At 37.1% G+C, this 27,953-nt stretch overlaps 1 protein-coding gene across 1 annotated transcript; it reads left to right on the top strand.

Annotated features, from left to right (window-relative positions):
- Positions 1-56: 56 nt before the first annotated feature.
- Positions 57-24,287, top strand: SEC62 (SEC62 homolog, preprotein translocation factor). The gene is made up of 8 exons (XM_049629626.1): positions 57-153; positions 8,120-8,228; positions 9,163-9,268; positions 14,609-14,813; positions 15,068-15,160; positions 17,722-17,782; positions 18,709-18,828; positions 22,868-24,287. The coding sequence occupies exons 1-8, from the start codon at positions 118-120 to the stop codon at positions 23,335-23,337; spliced, it is 1,200 nt and encodes a 399-aa protein (XP_049485583.1). The 5' UTR covers positions 57-117; the 3' UTR covers positions 23,338-24,287.
- The last annotated feature ends 3,666 nt before the right edge of the window (positions 24,288-27,953 follow it).

Raw genomic sequence — 27,953 nt, 5'->3', positions numbered from 1 at the left:
CCAGCCGCCACATTACATAACGGGCCCACGGCCCGCTCTCGCGAGGTTTCCACCCCCCTCCCCCCCCCTCCGCCCCTCCTCGCTCCACGTCAGAGGGAACCGGGCGGAGCGGCCAACATGGCGGAACGCAGGCGACACAAGAAGCGGATCCAGGTAGTAAAGGCGAGCCCCGGGGTAGGGGGGCTTCAGGGCGCTCGGGAGTAGAAGAAGCGAGGGAAGCCCCCGGAAAGGCGAGCGAAACCGAGGGCAAGACGGGGTGGGGTTCCTCCGCGAGGCCTCCGGGCGCGGGCTGCGTCGTTGTGAGGGGCCTGAGGGGGGGCGGTGTTGGCGACGGCAAAGACCGAGGCGGAGGTGGTGGGGCAGCGGCGGAAGGTAAGAGGCGCCGCGCTCGGAATCGGCGGCGGAGGCGCGTCCGCCAGCCTAGGATTCCTGTGGCTGCTCCGGCCCAGGCCTCCTCGCGAGCTCAGACACCGACCTCCCCGGGCTCCTCCCCTCCCTTTTTTCTACCTCATCCTCTCGCCTTAGTTATCCCGAAATTAAGGCCATGGTAATTAGGGTAGGAGGAGGCGGAGGGCTGACCTAAAGCATTCGGTTCTTTGTGCGCGAATGGGAGGAACGTAGGTGAGGGAGTAACCTAGGTTTGGTCAGCTGCCCCGGGGGCCCGGGCGACGGTCTGGCAATCCAGATGTTCAGTTGCGTATGTCCTCCTTTCTCAGTGTTAGGAACAGGCCAGTTGAAGCTTTCCGGCTTTCTTCCAGGCGACACGGTGTAAATAAACACAGCGTCGTTGGTACTGCGACGACCTGGTCGCGCCCAGAAACCTCTCACATGCCAGCGTGCCGGCCCCATAACCTACATAACATGCCTCCCTCCTTCCACATGCCTGTCCTCTGTGCCCATCTTCCCTGCCGTTTTCCCCCTGTTGTTCTAGCTTTTTGCCAAGAGGATTAAACACATGGAACGTCTTAGACTCAGGACGATTTCTGTTAGTAGTTGCCTCCTGAGCTTATCTGCCTAGAAACCTTCCGACGGCATCACAAATGGATAAAATGTTGTGAGTTGTTACGATGCCAATCACAAATTGTGACACTCATCGTTGACTTTCTGTTTCTTGGTATTTCATTGCCTAGAATGACTTTTTTCTGTGTAATGTTTGATTCCTCCATTAAAAAAAAAAATTTATGACTTAATTGGACTACACCAGAGGTGATTTGAGCCATGCACGTTAAAATTCTCCTGAAGACTAGGAAGCGCTGGGGGGGGGGGGGGGGGGGGGAGATGCCAGCGGTCAGTAAATTTGGAATTGTGGGATTGGGCAGAAGTAAGAAAGTCTTCCGAGCAGAGCGCAGAAGAGAATCAGAAAGAGACAAGTTCCCCCAGGTTCCAACAGGTCATCAAAGCCTGGTTTAAGGGGATTATGGAAGAAGTTTCTAATGACCCTATTCCCAGTGGCAGGATTTGGTGTTATCACCCTTGCATTAGAGTTTGTATTGAAGTTGCCAGTCAAATGCGTACTCACGTACGTAAACTCACACACAGAGTGCATTTTATGCCCTTTAGCACGCAGTATTTGCCCACTTTCAGCTTTAACGTTGTGAAGGTGAACCTTACTCACTTTTGAACAGCGGCTTTTTTTTTCCCCGTCTCGATCCTGTCTTAAAGAGTAAGGTAGATGGAGAAGCTGTGTAGTGGTGGTTGTGTCAGGGACCTAAAGCTTGAGCCACAGTGTTCTGTTTGCACCCTCGTTTCACCGGTTACTGGTTGTGTAACTTTGGGCAAGTTACTTAACTTTTCACCTCGACTTACAAATTGTAAGAAAGGATATGTACCTCAAAAAAAGGAGAGGTTGTAGGGTTGTTGCAAAATAGGTGAGTCAGTGACTTGTTATTAAAGATTATAGACGTTATTAGGAGTGTTTGGCCTGTAACTCCTTCCTTTCCCCTTCTCCAAAAGGATGAAAGGTTTGGGTTGGCTGTTTTGGTTTCTGTGGAGCACTCTGACGTACTGAAGAAAGATTAACAGCTATCCATTCAGTGAATAAACCATCACCTTGTGAATTCCGTAAATATAGCTATTTATCCACTGCTGTGAATTTGGGGGTTAGATATATATGTGAGGATCCGATTGTTAAACATCAGTTTGGCATATTCCTAAATAAAAACATACTAACATTTATTATTCCCATCCTGGAGGTTTACACATAGCTGTACTAGAATGTTGTAGAGATCTTGGGAGTGCTATTTGGAGTACTGCTGTGCAGTGTTAACAAACTAATACAAGTGTACAATATCTTTTTTTCAACGTTTTTTTTTTTTTTTTTTTATTTTTGGGACAGAGAGAGACAGAGCATGAACGGGGGAGGGGCAGAGAGAGGGAGACACAGAATCGGAAACAGGCTCCAGGCTCCGAGCCATCAGTCCAGAGCCTGACGCGGGGCTCGAACTCACGGACCGCGAGATCGTGACCTGGCTGAAGTCGGACGCTTAACCGACTGCGCCACCCAGGCGCCCCCAAGTGTACAATATCTTACAATGTCCTTGGGTCCCCCCCTACCCCCCAAATCAGAAACTGTAATATTGGCCTCACTTTGGACAAAAAGATCAAGTGTAATGTCAAAGTTCAGAGTTTAAGTTACAGAAAAGATTCTTTTATAAGACTTTTGGGCAAAAAAGTCTGTAATATCAACTGAGTTTCCTGTTTGTTACTTGATGTTTCATATTTAGAAAAGATTCTTATGTTTAATAAATTCAAGTGACCTTGAATTGTAATTTTATATTGGAAGAAATGATTGGTATAATATCAGAGTTTCGAAAAGTAGCTAATTCATTTGCTTTTTCTAGTGTTACATAATTTCAGATTCTGATATCCCATCAAAGTTGGAAAGAAGGGGAATGTTTTGTCACACTTTCTTCTTGGATTCACTTTACTGATCACTGAAAACTGGAAGTGAGCTACATGTTTATTAATGTTAGGAGATTTTAATGATTGAGATTCTCAAATGAGAGTGATCTCAATACAAATTAATGAACCATTTGAAAATAAATAATTTTAAGATTTAAGAAATGAATTATGCAAGTTTTAAAAAATATACAGTATGTGCATATTGGTTAGCAAAGTGCTTACTGGTTTGGAATCCTGGTATCATGAAAGTTTAGAGTTGAGAAGGATTTTCAGATAGTAGAATTTGTTTGGAATCCTTTTGCACAAATGCCGTTCTTATGGGAAAAGCAAGATGGTAAAGCCCTATAACCTGGTACCCCCTACCATTATCCCATACTCATTGTCCTTAAACTATTTTTGGGACCTACATCTAAAAGTATTACTAGTATAAAACTTACTGATCTAATATATCACCATCATTTTATGGATAAACTAAGGTTCAGTGAGGTTATGTGACTTGACCCAGAGTCAGTCATCAAGGTAGTAAAACCAGATTTAGACCAAGTCTTCTAGTTCCCAGTTGAGTGTTCTTTATACCTCCCCAGTGGTTAAAAAAAAAATTTCGGAAATACTTTAACCCTGAAGTCCTTATATTAAATAATATAACATAAAGATTTAACATGACTTGTCCCTGCTAAAGAGAGAAACCTCCCATTTAGTATTCTGTTTATGTGTATTCGGTTGAGTTTGGGGACATTTAAATGGCTTCCTAATTCTTAGAACTTTGGTAATCTGCATCTCAGTTAATTTTATTGTACCCATCTGTCTTCCTAGCAGTAAAACCCTGACATGTCATGGGCCTGTATGCTTAATTTCAGAAAAGGGAAGGAAAGAGAAAGTTTGTGACTATATAATCTGACTCTCTGAGACCTTCTGAAGAAAATAAGACAGAACCCATGAAGCCAGTCCTAAGTCCAAAAACTCACCCAGAGGCTTACTGGAGGGCTTGCAATAGGAGTCAAACACAGAAGGGCACTGTCATAGTCAAGATACAGAGACTCTTGTGAAGCTTTATTAGTAACATGCTGTGTGACTTTAAGCATATAATTTACCTAAGTCCTCCTCCAGCTTTCAGGTTTTACTCTGTTAATCTATTTGCATTTCACAAATATTTTACACTGCTTGCATGAAGATACGAATTTATAATTTGTTAACTAACCTTTTTCTTTTTTCCTTACTTCACTTCACAGATCAACCAAACTTATTTCTACTGAATGTAGCAATTAAAAAAATTCTGTAAGATAGAAGACTGGCTTTTTTTTTGTTTTTTAAGTTTATTTATTTTTGAGAGAGGGACAGCACGAGCAGGGGAGGGGCAAAGAGATAGGGGGTGGGAGAGAGAGAATCCTAAGCAGGCTCCACGCTGTTAGTGCAGAGCCCAACACAGGGCTCAAACCCACAAAACTATGAGATCATGACCTGAGCTGAAATCAAGAGTTAGATGCTTAACTGACTGAGCCACCCAGGCACCCCAAAGACTGGCTTACTGATTCTTGATCTAATGTTTTTTCTCAAAAAAATTCTTGTAACTACTGGCTAAAATAAAATACAGCTAAAAATGATAACCCCTATTTCATTACAGTATTTGCATGTTGATCTATTCTAAAGTAAAAATAGCATTTAAGCAATTTAAAAAGAGTGTTCTAACCAGCTTATATAATTTTGGGTTGTGAGTTGCAGCAGCCAGCATCTTGGTATTTGGGTGCAAAAATGGCAGTCTAGCCTCAAAAACCTTATTGGCTCTTTGCTTTCTAAGACATTTGAGCTCATTCATTGAGCTATAAAGTTCTCTTCATTTAAGGGTTGATGAGCTGGCTTCTCTCTCTCTCTCTCTCTCTCTTTTAAGACTTTTTAAATGTTTTTTTATTTATTTTGAGAGAGAGAGGGAGAGAGAGAGACTCCCAAGCAGGCTCCATGCTGTCAGTGGGGAGCTCAATCCCACAAACCGTGAGATCATGACCTGAGCCGAAACCAAGAATCGGACACTTCACTGACTGAGCCACCCAGGCACCCCTGGCTTCTCTTTATTAGTGGTTGATGCTATTCCCAAAAGGCCTTCACCTTTTTGTTAGAAGGTTTCTAGAAAAGTTATGAAAATATTCTGAAGATTTGTTCACATCAAAAGAGAACAAAGAGGGGAAGTATTATAGTCTAATGCGTAAACAGGAAGAGAGTAAGACTGTTTTATACTCTTTGGGCTTTAGCAGGGCAGCAGTGAGAGTGGAGACTCCATGGCAGGATCTCCCTAACCAGCTTCCCATGGTCATGTTCTCTTGGTAGTCTTCTTTCTGGCTTCTTCAGGCTTCAAAGCCAGAATCTTTCTATCTGGCTTCAAAGCCCCAGCAGATGGAACAAATTCTATACTTTTCTCTTAAAGGCATTCTACAATATGATAACTTATATGTGGTATAATGAACATTTCATAATATTTCACAAAACAAATTGGAAACCTATTAAGATTTGAAGAAGGAGCAAGGAAGGTTATCAGTTGTGTTACACCAATATCTTGATAGAATTCACTACATTTCTAGGGAATTACTTCAAGGGAAGTTATTGATACTTTTTAATAAAAAAGTAACTGGATAAGTAACTGTATCTACTTGGGAAAGATTATCCAAGTCCATATTTTCTGGGTCTCTTCTGTTCATTGTTGCTTAGTAGTATCTTTAATTTACCAAGGAGGGAAAAGGAATAAAAGTAGATTACTTGAGTCTGTCTTGATGTTGTTAGAAGAGTGGTGAACTTTGAAGTTAGTTGTTAAAGTGAGGTTTAAAAGTGTTATGGATTCGTGTAGTATCAGATTCCCTACTGTATCATATAATAATAGAATAAATAGACTTTTCCATTTCTTGTGTATCCTCATATCAGATTTTACATGTGATGCCTCTGTCAACAATCAGTAGATGAGTACATTTATACCTGTGTTTAGTAAATGGTTTGATTGGGTGCTAGTATGAGTATAGACTTGTCACGCCTAAAGTTGATGTGCTTGAGAAATATGTATGATACGATTTTGGAAAATAACAATTGCTATTTTGTATAATTATAACAAAAGATAGGTATCATGCTTTACAAATTTTGGTATTAACTGAAGCACCTAAAGGTATTCTAGGTATACACTCAGTATGTATTTGAACAATTTATGTTTATCTAGACTTATTTCCCATGGTTATTTTTAATCAAGCATATACAGTAATAACTTATCAGTTGATTACAAAAAACTTTACATTGACAACAGATGTATCAAATGAGAAAAAAATTGAGCATAGGTGGGTGTGATAATAAAATAGAATTGGTTTCCATGAGCCAATTAGTAGTAGCTCATTATTTTCAACTATTTATAATATTACTTTTTGGAATACACAAATATATAGGATATTATTTACTAATAGATGAGCCTCTTAGAAATGCATTGTATTATTCAACCAGAATTTAATACTATCATTTAACATATGATACTAACATGTTAATATATGTTAGTGTGATTTCAAAAATTGAAATATAGGGGTGCCTGGGTGGCTTAGTTGGTTAAGTATCCAACTCTTGATTTTAGCTCAAGTCATGATCTCACAGTTCATGAGATGGAGCCCAGTATAGGGCTTTGCATTGATAGCACCAAACCTGCTTGGAATTATCTCTCTCCCTCTCTCTCTGACCTTTCCCTGCTTGTGCACGATCTCAAAATAAATATTAAACACACACACACACACAAATTGAAATGTAGATTTTTTTCACCTTTTAGTGTGTCAGAAAGTATACTTTGTGGTTCAAATCATTGTGAACCTTGTGGTTTTAGTGAACTGGGAGTGTTAACTTTTGTGAATTAATTTTTGTTAATAGTGTTAATTTTGAAATGCAATGTTTTCAAGATTCTACTTTTGTATGATACATATTTTTCTATATAAAACTAAAGGTTTTTTATTCACGCAAATATTTGGTTTTTACTGTAGTCTTCATTTGGATTGAATAGTTTGAACTTTTAATTTTTATTGCCACACATAACCCACAGATGGGGTACTAGTAAAGTATAAGAATCATACACTGTTAATTGGGCAACTGGGAGAAGAGGATTTGGAAAATGCAGAGTAAGAAATATGAGAAGTAGCTGCCAGGTGATTTAACAACCAAAGTACAGGCTTTCACTTCATCCAACAAGTTACTCCCTTTTCAGGATAAAATTGAAGCTGGTACTTTGGTTTGTTCATTGTTCCTCATTTTCATCAAACATAACTGAATTCAGACTTAACTGAAATTTGTGGGAAAACTGACATAAAGACTGATAACTTGGATTATTTTTTCTATTTTGTGTTATTAGAATGTCTTATCTAAAACATAACTGTCTTTAGCATTAATTGTTTTCAGCATCTAGATTCTTGGCAGATAGTTCTTTACGAATATTTGACACTTCATTTAAGAAACAGACCTTCCCGAAATTACTCACGTTTAGATTATACATTGCTGAGAATATTGCTTGAGTGCTCTCTGTATCATGCTTACATATGTAATTAAAGACAGTACTTTTGTTTTTGTAGCTTATAGCACTACAACAACTTCTAAAAGTGTATCAGATGTATACAAATGTAGATTGCCTTCATTTTCTTCAGTATATAGGTGGGGAGAAGACGTACACAGGAGTAATTGAAAGGGAAGAGAATACACCTCTTTAGTATCTGAAATAGTATTCTTATGGCTCCCACACTGGGACAGATCTCTCTGGTTAATTTGGGAATTCCTCCTGTAGTTTGTTGTCCATTGTTCAGGGTACATAGCTTTGTTAAATTTAACATTTACTTATGGCACCTGTTTCTACTTTGACATTTGGGCACTCACTGCTGGCAACCTCTTAATCTTTTAAATTACTGCTTTGTGGCTTATAAAAAAAGACCGGGCAAGAGTGAGGTGAGCTAGTACAAAGTAGTTACCATACTGGAAAAACAACTCAACAGAAATGCCTTAGCTGAGGTGAAGAGGCAGGTTTTGGCCCTATCAACAAGTATTTGAAAAACATGTAATTTTTTAAATCTCTATTCTGTCTTTTGTGTATATTATCAGGTCTCCTCCAGAGAAGACTTGAAAGAAAGGCTTATACTCCACTTTAAAAGATTTGTAGAACACATATGTAAATTCAACACATGAATTTGTGAAGTAAGTGATTACACTAAATATTCTTATTTTGCAGGAAGTTGGTGAACCATCTAAAGAAGAGAAGGCTGTAGCCAAGTATCTTCGATTCAACTGTCCAACAAAGTCCACCAATATGATGGGGCACCGAGTTGATTATTTTATTGGTAGGATTATATCAGTAAAATTCTATTAGTGTACATATTTTATGAAGATACCTAAATTTGAGATATGTAGACATTTTAAAAGTGCTTTCCAAGTATTGTACAGAGATGCAGCTGGGTGATGGACATATGGCAGTTGATTATCCTGTTCTTGCCTTTTTTGATTACAAATGTCAATAGTAAAAAGACAAAAGAAAGTGCTTTGTAATAACACTAGTTGCAATTTTTTTTAATGGGATTTATTTTCAGTGATAATACTACATTTTGTTCAGATAGTAAAAGTACTTGAAGATAATCTTTTTGTAAAACTCTGGAATAGAATTCAATGGGAAACAAGTTTGATGGAACCAATGTAGGAGCTTTGGTTCTTCACATAATCCAAAGGACCTCATTATAAGCTAATGTCATCTATAATATGGCCCTGTAGCTTATAAATAGTGGTTGAAAAAAAAATAATATGAAAGTAAAATAAACGCTAGTCTCATCAGACCTACTATATTTAGTTTCTTCTTGTGATAGCAGTAGATTGTTCACAGAGCTTATTTCTCAGTGGGTCATGGTAAACTTGATAACAGAATTTCTATTACTGTTGGGAAGATTTTTGGTTAGTTTATTCTACATTTAATTGTGATTATGTGATAAGAACGATACTTATATTGATTTTAAATGTTTTTGTCTAGAACATTTCCACATAATATATCTGGTCTTAGTTCATATTTTTGAATGTCAGTTATTTCCCAACATTACTTTAAAAAGACCCTTATTGCTGTGTTTCACAAATTTAAGTTTTGAGGAATTGTTTATCTATCATGATCATGTCCGAATTAATTTCCTTTGAATTTGGTTTTATTTTCTGATGCCAGAATATCTTATAAATTATTACTTAGACATAAATTCCCATGTATACATAATTTAAAATGATAAATTTTTTCTTTAGCTTCAAAAGCAGTGGATTGCCTTTTGGATTCAAAGTGGGCAAAGGCCAAGAAAGGAGAGGAAGCTTTATTTACAACAAGGGAGTCTGTGGTTGACTACTGCAACAGGTAGTGTTTATTTCTTAGTGATGGATAACATAAGTAGTGATTTCAAAATACTTGCCATAGTCCTAAAGCTCCTTCCCCATTTTTATCATTAAATGTAGTGATACTAGAACATAGCTCAAACAGAGCTTTTTCATGCAACCTGGATTTTTTTCAGTACCTTTGGAAATGCATTTATTTGGTATTAGACTATGATATTTTCATAATTTTAATTTGTATACATTTGCCAGGCTGACCGAGCTGAAAGGTCAGCAATACAAATCCTATACCAGTGTTAAAAGTAACCAAAAAAAGTCTTTCTTTTCTACGCAAATGGCTAGGGAGTCTTTCCCAAAACTTTGACAGGGATTCCTAATAGACCTGTTATATCTGGGTTGTTTGTTTTTGTGCCTGTATGGCGTTAGTCAGTCAGGTACCCTTCCTTATTTTGTTGGTGATTGCTAATGTATTCCTTGTAAAATCAAGGCAACCACAGCATCTGCCTTTTCTTGATTCCATGGTGAAGCATAGATAGTTCAGTAACATATCCATGTTTTTCATAATAGGTACTTCTCCTTTGGGAAAAACTTCTGATGGTGAGTGGTATACAAAAACCACTTTCCTCTGAAAATAAATATATTGATTTTTCTTTCAGTTTTTTTCTCTTGGCTTACTTACTAAAATAATTAGGCATATTTATTAAGATGTTAATAAACCAAATTTTGGGGCGCCTGGGTGGCTCAGTCGGTTAAGCGGCCGACTTCGGCTCAGGTCATGATCTCGCGGTCCGTGAGTTCGAGCCCCACGTCGGGCTCTGTGCTGACAGCTCAGAGCCTGGAGCCTGTTTCAGATTCTGTGTCTCCCTCTTCTGACCCTCCCCCGTTCATGCTTTGTCTCTCTCTGTCTCAAAAATAAATAAATGTTAAAAAAAAAAAATTAAAAAAAAAAAAAACAAACCAAATTTTGTCTTTATCACTGAAGTTTATAATTGGTAGGAATCTTACATTTTAGATTATTTTATGTTTGGTAGGGAGATACACATAGTATTTGCTAATATGTTGGTTAATGGCATTTAAAGTATCAGTCACATGACACCCCTCTAAAAACCACTGTTTCCCAACCTGGTTTTAAAACTGAAGTTAGGGGCGCCTGCGTGGCTCAGTCAGTTGAGTATCCAATTCTTGATTTCAGCTCAGGTCATGATCCCAGGGTCATGGGATTGAGCCCCACATTGGGCTCCACACTGAGTATCAACCTCTCTACCTCTGCTCCTTTCCCCAGCTCACTTTCTCTCTCTCTCTCTCTCTCTCTCTCTCTCTCTCAAACAAAACGAAATAACAAAAAATAAAACTGTGATGTTAAAGAACTATCAAATATTTCTTAAAATTCTTAGTTGCCAAAAAGTAGAGTCACTGTTGGACCTTTCAAAAACAATGAAAATTTCACTGTTGGGGCAGGAATGAGCTAACAGTGATGTACCTGGTATTTTTCTTTACAGCCATTTCTGTAGAGCTCCAAAGTGCAAATTTCTCTGCCTGCCTCAAAAATAGATTTTTGTTTTACATATGGTGTGAAAATTAAGATACTATACATGAAAAAACAGAGAAGCTAGGTAATTTACTCAAAAGTAGTAGAGCCAGAATTCTAAATCCAACACTCTAGCTCCATAGTCCATGCTCCTAACCACCATGATATACTACCTCCTCCAACAAAATGATGATGCATTTAATGAAGCAAATTAAGATGAAGGATTCATCTGTCAATACTATTTGAATATTAAATCTGTGAGCCCAGAGAGAGCAGCAAGTACTAATCCACATCTCTTGTCCTTTTAGGAGCCTTGATCCCTTGTTACATGAAGAGCCTTAAAGACCTAGAGATATACTCACTTTTCGTTGTAGATGTTATTCCCATTCATGCCAGGTTGTTTGTGTCCTTTCTACATGGAAATAGAGAAGCATAACTACCTAAATGTTTCAGAGCCACTTCTGATAAGCCATGGCCAGCCCTCGTGGGTTCCATCCTGACTACAAATAAAACCACAGAGATATTTGTCTAGTCTCATTTTATGAAGTTGATCAGTAGACTTGAGGGAGTCTGAAGAAAAACAAAACAGGAAGATGTAGAATGATACAAAGAGCAACCTTTTCTATTGTGCTCTGTGCCTCGTAATGGCCTGCTTTGAGTATGAATCTAATTCTACATGTGACTTCGCATCTCCAACCCACTACTCCAGTAATGTCTTTCTCACTCTCATTCATATACCACACTCATTCTTTTCTGGTCTTTCATTGATCATAACCTGCCATTTTCCCCAAATGGTTTTTTGTCAATCCTGCCTGCCTCTCAATTTAAATATCCCTCCAGTTCTCTCTCTGCCATGTGCTATTCCACAGGTCCTCCAGCCCACATTAATCTTTGTATCTAAGGTTCTATAGCATTTATAAAGTTAGTTCATACACTATACCCCTTAGCTATTTGAGAATTGTTGCATATGAATCAGTTTTTAAAATTTCCTGCCAGCCATATCTGAAGGCAGTTATAGGACTATTTTCTGCTTTAGTGTAACTCCATAGCAATTAGCACAGCGTGGGTATTTAATAAAACGTTACTATTGCTACATGGGTGAAAGTCTTAAACATGTCTGGCTTCAATAAATGTTTGTTAAACCTGAAAAAAAAGTAAGAGGTGAGGAAAAAATACAATTTAATGACTTTGCATAAGCTGCTTTTAACAATCCATTTGTGTATTCAGCAGTTATAAAATATCTGTTGTATTCCAGGCCCCAAGAATACAAAGATGACTGTGACTTGGTCCCCACCTCCAAAGTACATATTCTAGCCTTTTAGAGAAGACTCATGACTAATTACAATGCATTGTGTTCTGTAAGGAGGACAGGGATGAGAAAACGTCAAGAATGGCTTCACAGAGAAAAGGTTTAATCAAAATTTGAAACATAAATAGGTGATTACCCAGCAAACAATGGGAGAAAGGACAGTCAATCCTGGCAAAGGGAGCAGAACATACTGGAAGAAGGAAGTAGTTCTGTGGAAATGTAAGAGAGCTTTGTGTGAGTGATTTGTACTATATGATATGTTAAATAAATGAAGGCACTGGTTTTGTTACAATAGTAAACGTCATCTCACTTTTCCAGTCATAGAGTGAGTTGAAGTAGGCATTCTCTAAAGACCTGTCAAGGAATATGTCAATAATTTTACTTACTAGTGAATAGATTGATGCTATAATGTAATAATGTGAAACCAAAGTATGTGTATGTATATTCTGTAACTATTAAATGAAATTCAAGGTTTTGCTATAGCAAAGTTTGCTTACTTTGAGTACGTATATTCCAGGCACCATGCTAATAACAATCTACGTGTGATTGTGAGATAGAAATTTTACTAAAATTAAATAATGTACCCAAACCCACATAGTTAAGTGGTAGAGGTGGTATTTGAGCTCATGTACCTGAATATGACTTGTTCGACACCAGTTTTATTGTTTAATAGTCTGCATTTGACCCTTGAACAACCTGAGGGTTAAGGGGTGTCAACCCCACACAGTCAAAAATTCATGTTTTTAACTCCCCTCCAAACTTAACTACTAACAGCTTTCGTTGACTGGTAGTCTTACCGCGAACATAAACAGTTGATTAACACGTATGTGGTATATGTGTTATATGCTGTATTATAAAGTAAACTAAAGAAAAGAAAATGTTATTAAGGAAATCATAGGGAAGAGAAAATACACTTATAGGGCATACTGTATTTATTAAAAAATAATCCGTGTATAAATGGACCTGCGTAGTTCAAACCTGTGTTGTTCAAGGATCAACTGCACATGGGTGGCAGATACTAATGGTACAGTCTGTGGGACATTTCAGACAGTTGCAGAGTTTTATGCTGTGTAGATGTGAACAAGTAGAAGGCCAAATGAGAAGACCTAGAAATTAGTTTTGTGGAAATGTTCATGGAGTGGACCCCAGTTGGGCAGCAGAATAAAGCCCAGCCAGGCAGTTCAAAACAGAGGCCTCAGAGGGCACAACATAATGACCAGAAATAAGTGGTCACTGGACAGGAAGAAAGCACTTAGTTAAGAAGTGGTATGATGTGCTGGAGCAGGCATTAGTGGAGGTAGTGGAGGTAGAAAGGTGGGCAGTCAGCAGGCACAGATGGTGGATTTGAGACTTAGTTTGTATGTTGTGTTTGGTAGTTGTACATTATCAAGGAAGCAACGAAGAAGCAAATCAGGAACTCTGAAACTGGAACATAAGATTTGAAAGGATGGCTTTTAGGTAACAAAAGTAAGGGCAACTCAGTTTCTTGAGTAGGATTGTGAGGCTAGAAAAGAACTACCACTTAGATTGACTTAATTTAGGGTCTTCTAAGCTCATCAGATGAAGAAATGAATAAAGCAAAGATATCTTAAGTAGTTTATGCTAGTAAAGGGAGCAAACAGACATAAATTATATATTAAGTTAGAAGATGAATGCAATGGCTAGGATAACAGGAAACAGGAGAGAGGATGGGGGATGGGTTTATAATTTTAAACAGGATAGGGCTAGTTGAGAAGGTAACATTTGAAGGAAGTGAGGGAGTGAACCAAAAGGACATTCTTGTTTGAGGGAAGAGCATTCCAGGCAAAGAAGGGCATACAGAGCAAAAGCCCTCGGGTAGGAATGTTTAAAAAAAATAATTACTGAATAAAGAACAATGCACTGAGAGAAATTAGTGAAACAAGGAATACTTGGTGTTTTGCCAGTATATTGTACAATTTTCAGTTTGTTACTGCTGTGGTTGTTTTCAGAGTCCAGGAATATCACCTTAGCATATTTAGTTATTCATTACTTAATTGAAGATATTTCATAATAGTGGCAGGCTGAATCGTGAGAGAAGAAAATAACATCAAAGAAGACTGCTGAAAACACGATTTAGATCATTCAAATCATGGGCACATTTTTAATCTGCTAACATTTCTTAAACTGTTTTATTTATTTTCCCCTTCTATCTGCTCTTGAATTTGAAATTTAACATTAAATAAAGAAGCATCTTGATTTACTCTTAATTCAGAGAAAAGTTTCACAAGGATAATTCCAAACTTGTAATCTGTTATATCTAAATTATATGGTTGAAAAATAAAAATTAGATGAAAAACTTATGTAATCAAATTGGCAGTACATGTTTTGATTAGAGGTGGGTTGACTATTTTTCTATGGATTTACTAGTTGTAATTTCTTTCATGAGTTGCCGGTGTATATTTGCTCATTTTGGGGGGGGGTGGGGGCAGAGGGGTTAGTGTTTTTTCTTTTCAGTCTATATCTATATAATTGATAAGGAGTGTAATATCATGCCATTTTTCCCATAGGCTTTTAAAGAAGCAGTTTTTTCACCGGGCACTAAAAGTAATGAAAATGAAGTATGATAAAGACATAAAAAAAGAAAAAGAGAAAGGAAAAGCCGAAAGTGGAAAAGAAGAAGATAAAAAGAGCAGGAAAGAAAATCTAAAGGATGAAAAGACAAAAAAGGAAAAAGAAAAAAAAAAAGATGGTGAAAAGGAAGAATCCAAAAAGGTGATTTTAGCTAAATTTAAGTAAAAATAAAAAATTATTATTTGCACATGATCACTGGCATATGAGCATTTTTGAAATGCTGTGCAGCAACCACTTAAGATAAATATATTAGGGTTCTTACAAATACCATGGTTGAGAATTTTTATTTCTGTGTCTCAAATAGTGAAAGTTTTTTTGACTATGAATGAATGTCTTATTGTTTTTCCTTTTTGTGTGTTTTTTTTTTTCATTCTGCTTAACTTGTGTTTTAATAGGAAGAAACTCCAGGAACTCCTAAAAAGAAGGAAACTAAGAAAAAATTCAAACTTGAGCCACATGATGATCAAGTTTTTCTGGATGGAAATGAGGTGAGCATATCTACCTTATAAATAGAAATCCAGTTTTCCATAGGAGTTTTTAGAGTTATCTGTGATGCCTTTACTAAGAAAAGAAGTAATTTTGGTAAATCTAACCACATAGGCACTACTTTTTAAAAAAACCAATAATTTCTCTGAATTAGAGTTACAAAAAATGTATAGAATATTAACCAGAATTAGGTTCAGCTGTCTGTGAGTAATAGGAAACCTGAAATAACAGTGGCTGAAAACAGAATAGATGCTTGTTTCTCATCAGTTAAATCTGAAATTTAGTAGTACAGCTATGGCAGCTCTATGGTGCAGCTGTGTGGGGCAATTAGTAAAGGTTACCTTATGGTCCAAAATGACAGCTAGCCTTATATCTGCATCCAAAGGAAGAAAGGAGAATGAGGAACATGCCTCCTCTTTAAGGACATCTTCGAGGAGGCTAGCAGTTGCATTTCTGCCTGGATTGCCATGGCCAGAACCTGGTCACATGGTCATGCCTACCTGCAGTAAAGTGTTAGAAATGTGCTTTTTGTACTGGTGGTCATTTGCCTAGCTAAAATGCAGGATTTCCTTACTATCAAAGAAAAAAGAGTAGAATGGTTAATGGAGGGCACCAATAGTTTTCTGTCTTTTATATTCAGACTATACACTGACTATACACTACTTTAGAGGCCTAAGATTTTCAATGTTACTTAATGCTTTACTCAAGGAAATTGTATTTATTTCTTTTGTAATGGAAGATTTGTGTGATGGTAGCCTTCCATGAAGACTACTTAACTTAATCATTTAACCAATACAAAAACATTAGTTATATACTGGCCATTGAATTCTTGTGAATTTCAAGGCATATTTGTTTTTGTTGTATCTAATACAAAAGTAGTATATATAAAGTAGTGGTTCCTAGAGCTATGAGTTTGAAATTCTGGGAAAGCTTTTCAGAAAATATGTGCTCTTGGCTCATTCTAGACATACTTGCATGAGAATCTGTAGTATTGAATATAAGGGTGGCACATGTGTGTAATTTGTCTGACGTGTCCCAGGACAATTCTGATGTGAACCCTTGGTTAAGAACTGCTAGAAGAGAAGACCACAGTTCTCCCCTAATGTGAAAGTTCAAACACCTTCAGTTAAACATCAAACATTAGCTATATGCAAGGACATTATAGGTGCTTGGAAAAGCATGATAAATAAGATAAATTCTCTTCTTGGAAGTGCTTGTAGTCTAGCAAAGATACAAGCTTTTAAACATATTACTGTATCATAGGTTGGTGACTGTTAGGATAAGAGAACATCAGTTAAGAATAGTAAATTTAAGACAGGATAATGAGGGTCTGGAGACCTTGAACACTTGAACTAAGTTTTGAAGGATGATTGGCAGATTACCAGGTACACTGAAGGAGTGTACAGATCTATTAGGTGAAGGACACAGCCTGAGCAAAAGCAGGAGTGCTTGCATTCCTGAAAATACTATATTTTGTTCTATAGAAGGCAACATGCTTTCAAATTTTAAAAGTGGGAAATGTCTTTAAAAACTGGATTTTTAGAACGCTTACTGGCAGGTGTGATGTCATGGGTCTGATTTCTAGGGGAAATGTGCAGTTAAAAAAGAAGAATGGTGGGCGTCTGGATGGCTCAGTTGACTAAGCATTCGACTTCGGCTCAGGTCATGATCTAGTGGTTCATAAGTTCAAGCCCTACCTTGGGCTCTGTGCTGACAGCTCAGAGCCTGGAGCCTGCTTCAGATTCTGTGTGGCTTGGGTCATGTGATCTTGCAGTCATGAGAACGAGCTCCTCGCTTTATGTGGAGCCTGCTTGTGATTCTCTTTCTTCCTCTGCCCCTCTCCCCTGCTCACGTGTATGCTCTCTCTCTCTAAAATTAAAAAAAATAATAATAATTTTTTAAAAAAGAGAAATGGAACCCCCAGTGTTAGAAATAGAATGAAATCAAAGACAATAGAGTTCTGGTCAAAATAGAATCAGGAAATGGAAGAGTTTCCTGATTCAGCTTATGGGCTACAGACTCTCCACAAGGGAGGAGGCAATGAAATTATTGCAGTTAGTCATGGAATCTTTATGTTCACTAAGCATGGATCTTCATTAATGATTCTTTGTGTTTCATCAGTGAGAGGGAATAAGGTAGAGTTGATTGCTGCTGGATCTGTAATAGGGCCTGGCTGAATCTATCTTAACTGTGCTCTTAGCCCAGACTGCTTCTCCTTATACCAGTGTGCACCATTACATTAGGAACATAAAGTTACACAGTTGCTGCTCTTTGGGTGAAAATAAGCAATGGTTTGCACACATGAACAAATTGTTAAATGCATGCAAGTACATGGAAATTTACTTAAGTGCCTTAAGGAATTTATAGTTTAAAAAAATTTTTATTCTAACTGAATAAATACCCAAAGAAACACTATTCCTGAAAGAAGGGTCTTTGGAATTTGTTTCCTTAGAAACTTAGTTCTTATATGTGAAGAAGTTGGAAGTGACTGTTATAGACGATACAGAATTAAGCTTAACTTTCTAATGTAACCTTAAGCACTGGGGTTTCTTGATTCTTCTAGGTATTTGTGTGGATATATGACCCGGTTCACTTTAAAACATTTGTCATGGGATTAATTCTTGGTAAGTACAATCTCTAAAATTTAGAAAGGAAAATAAAAATGCAAAAGCCATAGAGAAAAATATTTAACATAAAATAGTTATTTTAAAAGAGGTGTACTTGAAATAAGGTTAGAAGATTAATGACAAGCTGAGAAAAATATTTACAAGACATTAAAGCAAAAATGAGATTAACAACCTGGTAGAAAAATGGTAAAGGTGGTCCACAGGTAAAGAAATACAGTGATCAATAATCAGCAATAAGGTAACTTAACCTTGAAGGGGTTAAAAAACTTGCCTAGAATTACTTAGCTTATAAATGATAGAGGTAGAATTTGAATCCTGATCTTTCTTGCTTTCTAAAGACCTAGAACCAGACTTCTGATTTCTTCTGATTATTCCATATGGTCCCATTGTACTTAGAAAAAAAACTGGAGATGCTTGTATCCAGTTTCCCTAACTACGAAAAACCATCAGAATACCTGCTGAGCTTTTCAGTCTGTAGGTGCCAGAGCTTCACCCCAGACTCAGAATCTTCAGAGTGGAATCATTTCTTGGTTTAGTGTTGTTCGGAGGTGGTTTCTTTCAGCTCCTCTAGTTAGTAGACAGATACATTCAGACAATAAGACATTGCTTGAAAGCAGCAGCAGTCGATCATTTAAGGAGCTGACAATGTCACGTTTTTAAACAACACTTTTTTTCTAACTATATGTAATTTATACTAGAAAAATCCTAGCCTCCAAGAGTAATAGTTAAAATGTTAGGTTGAGCTATATGAAATGGCTGATAAAATTTACCATTTTCTATCTATAAAAATGGCAATTTTATATGTCTTAATATGTTTATATTTCAGTTTTTCCCCCTAGGAATATGATGACTGTTATTGCAACCAAGCCATTTAAGTTTTAATCTAAAAGTTCTCTATGTAACTTTGTCATTTCTTGTTCTAGTAATTGCAGTGATAGCAGCCACCCTCTTCCCGCTTTGGCCAGCAGAAATGAGAGTAGGTGTTTATTACCTCAGTGTGGGGGCAGGCTGCTTTGTAGCCAGCATTCTTCTTCTTGCTGTTGGTAAGTAGCATTAGTAAATTTGACCTCAGTAAGGAACATACCAAGCAATTTGGGCTATAATCTGGAGCTTCAAGTAAAGCTTAATTGCAACACTAATGTAGGCAAATCAAGGAGTATATGGACCTACTTTTTGGGTCATATCCCAAAACTGACTCAAGCTTGAGGTAGAATATGTACCTGATTAGATTTGGTCTGTTGTGAAGAAAGTATTTAATGTGTCTTCATCTGCATGTAGATATGGCTTAAAGTTTAGCTATCACAGAGACTAATATTTTTACGATGGTTGATGATTTATGAGACATAATCCTTTTAGTAAGACATTTTTGTATTTTGACTTAAGGCAAATGAAACTTGTATTAAATACTTAAATTGTATAAGCTTAATAAATATATATTCAATTCAGTAAATGCCATTTTGGGGAAAAATTTTGGACCCGTGTACCAAAATAAATTCTAGATGCATTAACGTGTTATAAATGGTTTTTAAAAATCAAACAAGGAGACATAAGTAATGTTTTTTTTACACGCCTGGATGAATGGGGTCTTTATAGCTAAAGACAAAACAATATAAAAATAATCTACTTCAAATGAGGAAATTAAAAACAAACGATTAACAAATAGCTGAAAAATTCTTATCACTGGTAGTCAAACAGTAAAATTAAGATAACGGAATAGTTTTTTGCCTGTTTAATTAGGAAGTTTTGTTTGTTTGTTTGTTTTGTTTATTTGTTTGTTTGGAATGGAGATACTCAGGGCTCCTGGATGGGTCAGTTAAGTGTCCAACTCTTGATTTTGGCTCAGGTCATGATCTCACGGTTCTGGAGATCAAGCCCTGCGTCAGGCTCCATACTGACAGCACGGATCCTGCTTGGGATTCTTCCTCTCCTCTCTGAAAATAAATAGATAAACTTAAAAAAAAAAGAAAAGAAATGGAATCACTCAGTGCCAGGGAAGATCTGACTGAAAGGAAATGCACTTAAATATGAAGAGTGGTGGTAGTTGTGAATAATTTTAATGTTGTTCTTTATACTTGTCTGTATTTTTTACAATGAGTATATTACTTACCATGGAAAAAAAACCATTATTTTACTTAAAATCCTAGTCTTTGAAGATATTTCCATAAAGGGTAGGCAGATTTAATTTAACTTTTTTACTTTGAGAAAGAAGTGGAAGTTTTTCTCAGCTTATCTAAAGCTGTGTATTGATATTTAAACTTACATACAGTATATTATTCCTTGATCCACCTAGATTTTATATTGGTGTATGGTACTAAGTTCTGATTATTTTCCCTAACTGACAAATCCACCTTTCCACCAAGGCATAAGAGAGTACTTCCTATACAAAATTTAAAAAATCACATTATTGACCTAATATCTGTTGTTAGAGGACATACTTTGACCAAGATTATCTGAACTGAGCAAATGTTATTCTGAGATTCTGTGATACATAATAGATTGCTGTGTTATAAAGCATTACTCCTGGGGCGCCTGGGTGGCTCAGTTGGTTAAGCGTCCGACTTCAGCCCGGGTCACGGTCTCACGGTCTGAGAGGAGTCTCCCTCTCTCTCTGCCCCTCCCCCGTTCGTGCTCTGTCTCTCTCTGTCTCAAAAATAAATAAACGTTAAAAAAAATAAAATAAAGCATTACTCCTATAGTCCTAGCAATTTGCCTCTGCGTGACCCTTCACCCTGGACATCAGGGTGTCCTGAGTTAGTGCCACTAACTGCACCCTGTAGCTTATGTAGTATTTTCATTCAGTTTATCATGTTTATGGGTTTCTCTTTTTTCTCTGTGATCTCTGACTGTGTGAAGCTTTCTTCACCCACCTTTCATATTTTCCCTCTTCTAGCTTAGTCACCTTCAAAATACCCTGATGGTTCTGCATGTAACAGTGCATTTGTGGGCCAAGAAATTATATCTAAGATTGTGAAGCAGCTGACTAGTGGTAGTATACTACCTGCATCAAGAATGAGAAGCTATATTAGGGCACTTGGGTGGCTCAGTTGGTTAAGCGTCAGACTTCAGCTCAGGTCATGACTTTGCGGTTTGTGGGTTCAGGCCCTGCGTCAGGCTCTTTGCTAACAGCTCAGAGCCTGGAGCCTGCTTCAGATTCTGTGTCCCCCCCCCCCCCGCCCCCGCCGCCCCTCCCCCGCTTACGCTCTGTCTCTCAATAATAAATAAATGTTTTTTAAAAATTAGAAAAAAAAAGAATGAGAAGCTATAAACTTAAATTAGTACTTTCTGGCTCTCAAATCCCTGAAAATTTAGAAGCTCTTTCTTTTTGCTCTTTAAAATATCATTTTTTCAGTAGTGTTTTCTATCATCTTTCATTTTAAATATCCTATGGATTTAAGTATGCATTATAGATTAAATAATCTTGTAAATTAAAGCAGAAAACAAACCCAACATTTTGTTACTTCTCTTAGGCACTAGAGTTCCAAATATACTTTCAAGTAGTTTTGATCTGTAGCTGAGTTATAAACTGGATATTTATTTTATATTATCCTATGAAGTATTATATATTAGTCAAAATTCTATTTGGTGCTACTCTGAATATGTATAAGACCTTTGGCGGTTTTCTAAATGGGTCCCGTTTAGTATAAGGATGGTGTGACAGTACATATCACAATGGTTTTCCCATGATTCTTTCACTTTTGCCCCCGGTAATCTAATGCCCCATAGAGGAAGAACTGTAAAACCTGTCAGGATTCTGCTATGCCCAGTTTATATATGTGGAGAATTTAAGTTTCATTTGTGCCATTTCCATATTGCTTTTCGTTGGATTTGAGCCAAAATTTCATATTATGGACCACTGGTCTTAAAGCCCTACAAAGTCTATAATAGTATCATAATTTTATTTGGAGAAAAAATGTGCAGCCTCCTTAAAAGACATTTCTTTTTATCAGTGGAATTTATTAATAAATCATAATTGCAAACATATTTGCCATTTCTGTTTGTACCACAAAAGACATTAATGTGTACAGTCTTTCAGAATATTTATGTTCTTTGTGAAAATAGAAATTACTGCTTCATAAAAGTCAAGGCAGCTATAACTATTTCCTTTTATTTACTCAAAGCAGAATAATGGAGGAGGCACAAATGGCTGAGCTTTTTGCAGACCTGATATGTAACAAAACAAAACAGGAAAATCACATAGCTCTGTATAACTGGTAGATGAAGAGAAAACTATATGAAATACTAGGGTTTGTGTTTGTGATAACTTATTGCCCTAAACTTTAAAATTCTCAAATTCTTCCATTATCTAACCACAGTTTTGAGTTTGAGTTTTGAGAGTAACCTCAAGTGCCATTTGTTTAAGCAATCTTTGCTTTGTTTCCTAATATTAGGAGAGGAATCATCCTTAAATAAGCAGAAGTGACATAGTTAATTAACAAAATTGTAGCTAGAAAAATGTTCTTTTATTGTTCAGAAGTGTGTAATTTTACTTAGAAGACTCACCATTTAGGCAGAGTATGCACATGTCTTGGATCCATGATATATTTAGGGCCCTTTGGAAATGTATTTTTGTTTCTTTTAAAATCAGCAGTAGTAATATATGCACATGTATATAACAACCTATGCAGGATTATTTTATATGTATACTACTATGGTCATGAAGAGTATAATTTTTAATATTTTTCTACAGAGTAATTGCCTCACAAAGGCAAAAGCGCCTACTAGGAAAGTCAGGGTGCAGCCTTGCTTTTTCCCTTTTAAAGGCTTCTTAAGATATCCTTCATCCCTTACTACTCTGTTCCCTTTTTCTTACATCAGAGTCTCATGCATACTGAAAGATCTAACTGATGGCTGTGCTTATTGATATACGATGTAGTCAGGTGTGCCCTCAGCATCGGAGCAGAATGTTCTGTGCCTGGAATACTGTGGTTGCTGCTAGATTAGTTAGGATTTCATTGTTTGTATATAAGGTACATGTAATGTGCAAATAATAAACTCTGACTATTTCTTCAGTGTTTTATTAATATTTCTTGCTATCTAAGTCAATGCTTGAATTATTCAATTAGAGCCATTTTTCTCCTATAGCTCGTTGCATTCTGTTTCTCATCATCTGGCTCATAACTGGAGGAAGGCACCACTTTTGGTTCTTGCCAAATCTGACTGCTGACGTGGGCTTCATTGACTCCTTCAGGCCTCTGTACACACATGAATATAAAGGACCAAAAGCAGACTTAAAGAAAGATGAGAAATCTGAAGCCAAAAAGCAGCAGAAGTCCGACAGTGAGGAAAAGTCAGACAGTGAGAAAAAGGAAGATGAAGAGGGAAAAGTAGGACCAGGGAATCCTGGAACAGAAGGCTCGGGTGGAGAACGGCATTCGGACACAGACAGTGACAGGAGGGAAGATGACCGATCCCAGCACAGTAGTGGAAATGGGAATGATTTTGAAATGATCACAAAAGAGGAACTGGAGCAGCAAACAGATGGGGATTGTGAAGAAGAGGAAGAAGAAGACAATGATGGAGAAACAACTAAATCTTCCCATGAAAAATCATAATCTGACTAATTTGGGACTAAAGTGCAAGAGGTTGGATTTTCTATGTTGGCTGATCGTCCTAATGTACACATGACATTTGTAGCATTCTTTAAATCCATTTGCTGAAATGTATTTGACATCCAAGCAATTATATTCAGTCCTTCATTTCATAGAATACTATTATTGGTACAGTCTAAAGCCATTTATAAGTTGTATCTGTTTGATAATTTTACAATAAGTAGGTCTTACTTGTTTTGATAGTTATCAAAGATGCATTTTCCACAATGATATTTAGATTAATGGCATTTTTGATAGTTGTATGGCTTTTTACTGTTAGATTAATCAAAATAACCAAAAGGGATAAAAGAGAAACACCAACATTTCAGATTATGCGTAGTTATGTAGCCATTTCACAGTTTCTTTAAAATGAAATGCTTAAACTCCTTGTTCTTGATAGTTAAGCTTTGGTTGATTATAAAAGTATACCAGGGAATTTCTGGGATTCTGAGTTAGCAGGGTTCAAAAGCATTTTGTGGAAACAAGCCAACTAGTAATGGTGCAGTAACACTTTTAGTTTAGCTACAAATTCTCCTTTTCCAACTTAGGAAATCCAAACTGATTTGTACATCTGACTCAGAGAAAGATAGTCATCTCCAACAGAGGAAGCAAACAGCACTGGTTGGAAGGTGATGGCTCTTCCCATTTCCTTGTCGTAAAGTAAAATGTATTCTGTACATAATTTACAAATAAACATTTTATTTTAATTGTTACTTATTATTTAGACATTTTTCTCAACACTTAAATTTGTAAAATTAAGACCATGTAAGGGTATGTTTTTAGAGAAATGGAAGTTTCAATAACCCACAGAACATCTGTGCTCTTTCTACAGCAGCTTCAGTTTTGTGCCAACATTCCATGTATTTGAATATGAGTTAAAAAGATCCTTAATAAATAAGAGCAGACTTAAAGTAGCTGTTTGTATGCCTTAATGTTCGTTTTGATTTATCTTAAATCGATACATTCAGAAAGGAGGTACTGTATTACCAGACCAGGATGCACCTCTATGAAAGATAATTTACTGTTCTAAAATAATCCATTTAAAATAAAGAACATAAAAGAAAACATAAGAGAACCATTGGACTCTTAAGTGCTTTGAACTAGTTTTGCAGTTTGATTTTATGCTTGCATTACCTTAGTTACAAATCTTCCAGAAAAATCTGGTGTTTACCTATGAGCATAATATCATTCCTTGGATTTAGACACTTCTAAAATGATGATGAATATTAAATTATTTTCCTTCAGTCACAGAGCATTTTGCTTTGTAGTTCAAATAGGTGTTGTGGGTAGGTTTTTTTTCTTTAGGCTGTTTCCCATCTAGTGTTTGACTAAAGATGTTAAATTTTTCTAATTGTGAAAAAAGGCATTTTCTGCATACTGACACATTTTATTAAACATGGCTTGACTGCTTCTTTATAGTATTCCTTGTAAGTGGACAGAAATACAGCTGTTGATGTTAATGCAACTCTGCCAAGGCTACAGTCATTTTAATAAGTTTCCTCCCGGCAAATGTTCATTGATTTAAGTGCCTGGGTGTTTTCCCCTCACATTTTCAGAACGCTGCTACTGCTTATTTTCACAGGAAGGATATGCATAATTACAGCTTCGAGCTTCTTAATCACCAGTAACACTAATCCCTATTTTGGGGTATGATAATGGTACCAAAAGTGTTTTTCAGAAATAAAAAATGACCTAACTTTTACTACTGTGTTAAGACCCAGGCACTCAATATTTATCCTAAAGCCGGGGCGCCTGGGTGGCGCAGTCGGTTAAGCGTCCGACTTCAGCTTGGAGCCTGTTTCCGATTCTGTGTCTCCCTCTCTCTCTGCCCCTCCCCCGTTCATGCTCTGTCTCTCTCTGTCCCAAAAATAAAATAAAAAAAAAACGTTGAAAAAAAAAAAAAAACACTGGAATATTTATCCTAAAGCTCTTTATAATATATGTAGTATGTCTAGTCTTAAAGACATTTGGAGCATGACAAGAAAGTCAGCTTCTTCTTGATGTTTGTGGATTCTTACAGAATGTTAGTACAAATTTTTATAAATACCTGGTGGTCCCTGGGGGAAATAACATCCTTAACGATAGAAAGTGGGTTAGAAATTTCAGGTCAGTGTCTCCTACTATTCGAGGTTGTATACCTAAAGCAACTAAAAATCAAAAGGCTGCCACTATTCTATGCCTCAAAAGCATCGCTGGCTGTCTTGTTGGCTAACATTAAATATTCTTATGCCAGAGCATGGAGGAATTGTCTACATTAGTCAATGGAATGGTGATTTCTTTTTTACAAGGAACTTCCAAGTTTGCTATGCTACTGTAAGTAGAAGCATGAAGCTTTTGGATAATGTATGATTTATTGTGGAGTAGGTATAAATTGGCCTAAGGACTGAATTAACCAGCTGAGTCCAGATAATAAGAATAAAGCATATGTAATTCTTCTTCAAGTCAATGTATTAGATTGTTTTCCCCTTTTCCTCCCACTCATTTCTTCAATTTTCCGACTATATGGCCTAGACAACTCTAATTGAAATAATTTGGAATTAGTCAAATACTATTCGGAAACTAATAAATTTTAATGTATCGCATCGAAATTATGCGGTGGTGATGGGTTTTAATGTTTCTCCCCTCTTTGGCTTTACATTATAAGTACCAATTAGCTGCCAACTATAGAAAAATGTCTTTTGTAACTTGAATTTTCTTTTTTGAATCTTTATTAGGAACTGGAAAACTGCAAGTACAGTTGATTGTTGTTCTTCATGGCAGTTAGATTCTATAGTCACCACTAATACAGGACTAATACAGAATACTGAACCATTGCTCCTAGGGAAAATACAGGCCTATTGTTCTGCAAGCCTCTGGTCACATTTTTATCAACTAGTCAATACAGAAGCTTGTTTCAGGTGTCTGTGTTTTGTTGATTTACTAACACTGATTTACTAACATTGAAGTCATGGTCAACAGCCCTGTAACTTCATGCTTCACCGAAGCTCACCTAACATGTTATTTTCTGCATGAGGCATATCACAGCCTTCTTGCACCTATTAGGAAAAATTAGCACTTCAGCACTACATCTGGGGGGCATTTTAAACAGGGAAATCACCAATGAAAGCACAAAAATGCAAAAAAAATGGCACTAACTGGAGCAAAGGATATTCATCTACAGTATGGGAGGTGAAACACCTTGCTCAACCCCAAGTAGGAACATATGCATTGAGCAAGTCAAAATTTTCACTCTAGGGGTGACCACGAGAGCACCAGGGAAGTTTTAAAGAGTAGGCAAACACGGAATCCATGAATGAGGATGCTCAATTGTACTTATTATGTTATAAAGCTATGACATCCATTTGCCTGAGCTACAGAATAGATCATCATGCTCCCATATTTCCATAACATTTTAGAAAATATTTTTAAGTAATCTCTACACCCAGCATGGGGCTCCAACTCACAACCCTGAGATCAACTCTGCTCCACTGACTGAGTCAGCCAGGCACCCCTCCATAACATTTTAAATGTCCACTGTCTGAAAGTAAATACTTAGTTCCTAATTATTGGTAGTCGATAGTTTGCTTTTACTCTGTTTCAGTGGCATGGCAATTCTCTGTTTAATCATTCAGTAACATTGAGTACTTACTGTGTGCCAGAATTTTATTAGGCACAGCCATGAATTAAAAATTACAAAAATAGGGGCACCTGGCTGGCTCAGTGGTTAAGCATCCAACTCTTGATTTCGATGGTCTCACAGTTCGTGAGATCAAGCCCCAATTCAGGCTCTGTGCTTTCAGCATGGAGCCTGTTTGGGATTCTCCCTCTCTCTACCCCTGCTTGCTCTGTCTCGCTCGCTCTCTCTCCTCTCTTTGTGTGTGTCTCAAAATAAACTTAAAAAAATTACAGATTAGTTAAATATTACAGCCCTCCCCCCTTAGACCATCAAATACTGTGATATGTGCTATTGTAGGGATTTGTCCTATGTGCTGGATATCTCTATCCCCTCCATCTCTACTCCACCCTCTTCCCCATGAAGCTGATGAATGGACCACAGCAATGAGCTCCTTTGCCTCCTGGCCTCTGGGTGGGTTTGGCTGAGGAGTGCCCTGGTCAGAGATAGACTGATGGTCAGAATACCTATTCTTTTGGCTCTGTCACCATCTTTTCCAAGCTTCCCTTCACTAATTTCCTTGGATTTGCCACTCCCTGTGCTTTTCCTTCTGCCCAAGAGGTAATATCAGCTCTGCTGCCACTAATCCGGAGTTGCTCAAGTTACTGTGCTTCCTGTTGTGGTTCCCTGCTCCCAAACCTTTGTGCAGTATCTCCTCAAAGTATCTTAATTTAAGGACCATCTGCTTCCCGTCCTTGGAACCAAGACAAATCAACCAAAGAGAAATTCCTAGAGGACAAATATTCCAATGAGTTTACTACCTCTGAGAGGTCCTTGTCGCCAGTTATTAGAAAGGATCTCACAACCTTGCAGAACATGTCCTAACAGTTTTAGTAACTAAAATCCTATTCTAGTAGATATCTATGCAGATACTACACAAAGAAATGAATTTGTCTTCTTGGACAAGTCTTAAGCCAAAGTCTGCAGC

Source organism: Panthera uncia, chromosome C2, assembly GCF_023721935.1.
Source record: "Panthera uncia isolate 11264 chromosome C2, Puncia_PCG_1.0, whole genome shotgun sequence".
Classification (NCBI taxonomy): Eukaryota; Metazoa; Chordata; class Mammalia; order Carnivora; family Felidae; genus Panthera; species Panthera uncia.
Note: the sequence above shows the minus strand (reverse complement) of the source record. Positions and strands in the feature narration are given on the sequence as shown.

What these genes read in the sequence shown, in the direction of transcription:
- SEC62 (XM_049629626.1), top strand. Translation starts at nt 118, where the DNA reads ATGGCGGAACGCAGGCGACACAAGAAGCGGATCCAG. An exon ending in GACACAAGAAGCGGATCCAG is followed by an intron (nt 154 to 8,119) that starts GTAGTAAAGGCG and finishes CTTATTTTGCAG; the next exon opens with GAAGTTGGTGAACCATCTAA. An exon ending in CATTCTTCTTCTTGCTGTTG is followed by an intron (nt 18,829 to 22,867) that starts GTAAGTAGCATT and finishes TTTCTCCTATAG; the next exon opens with CTCGTTGCATTCTGTTTCTC.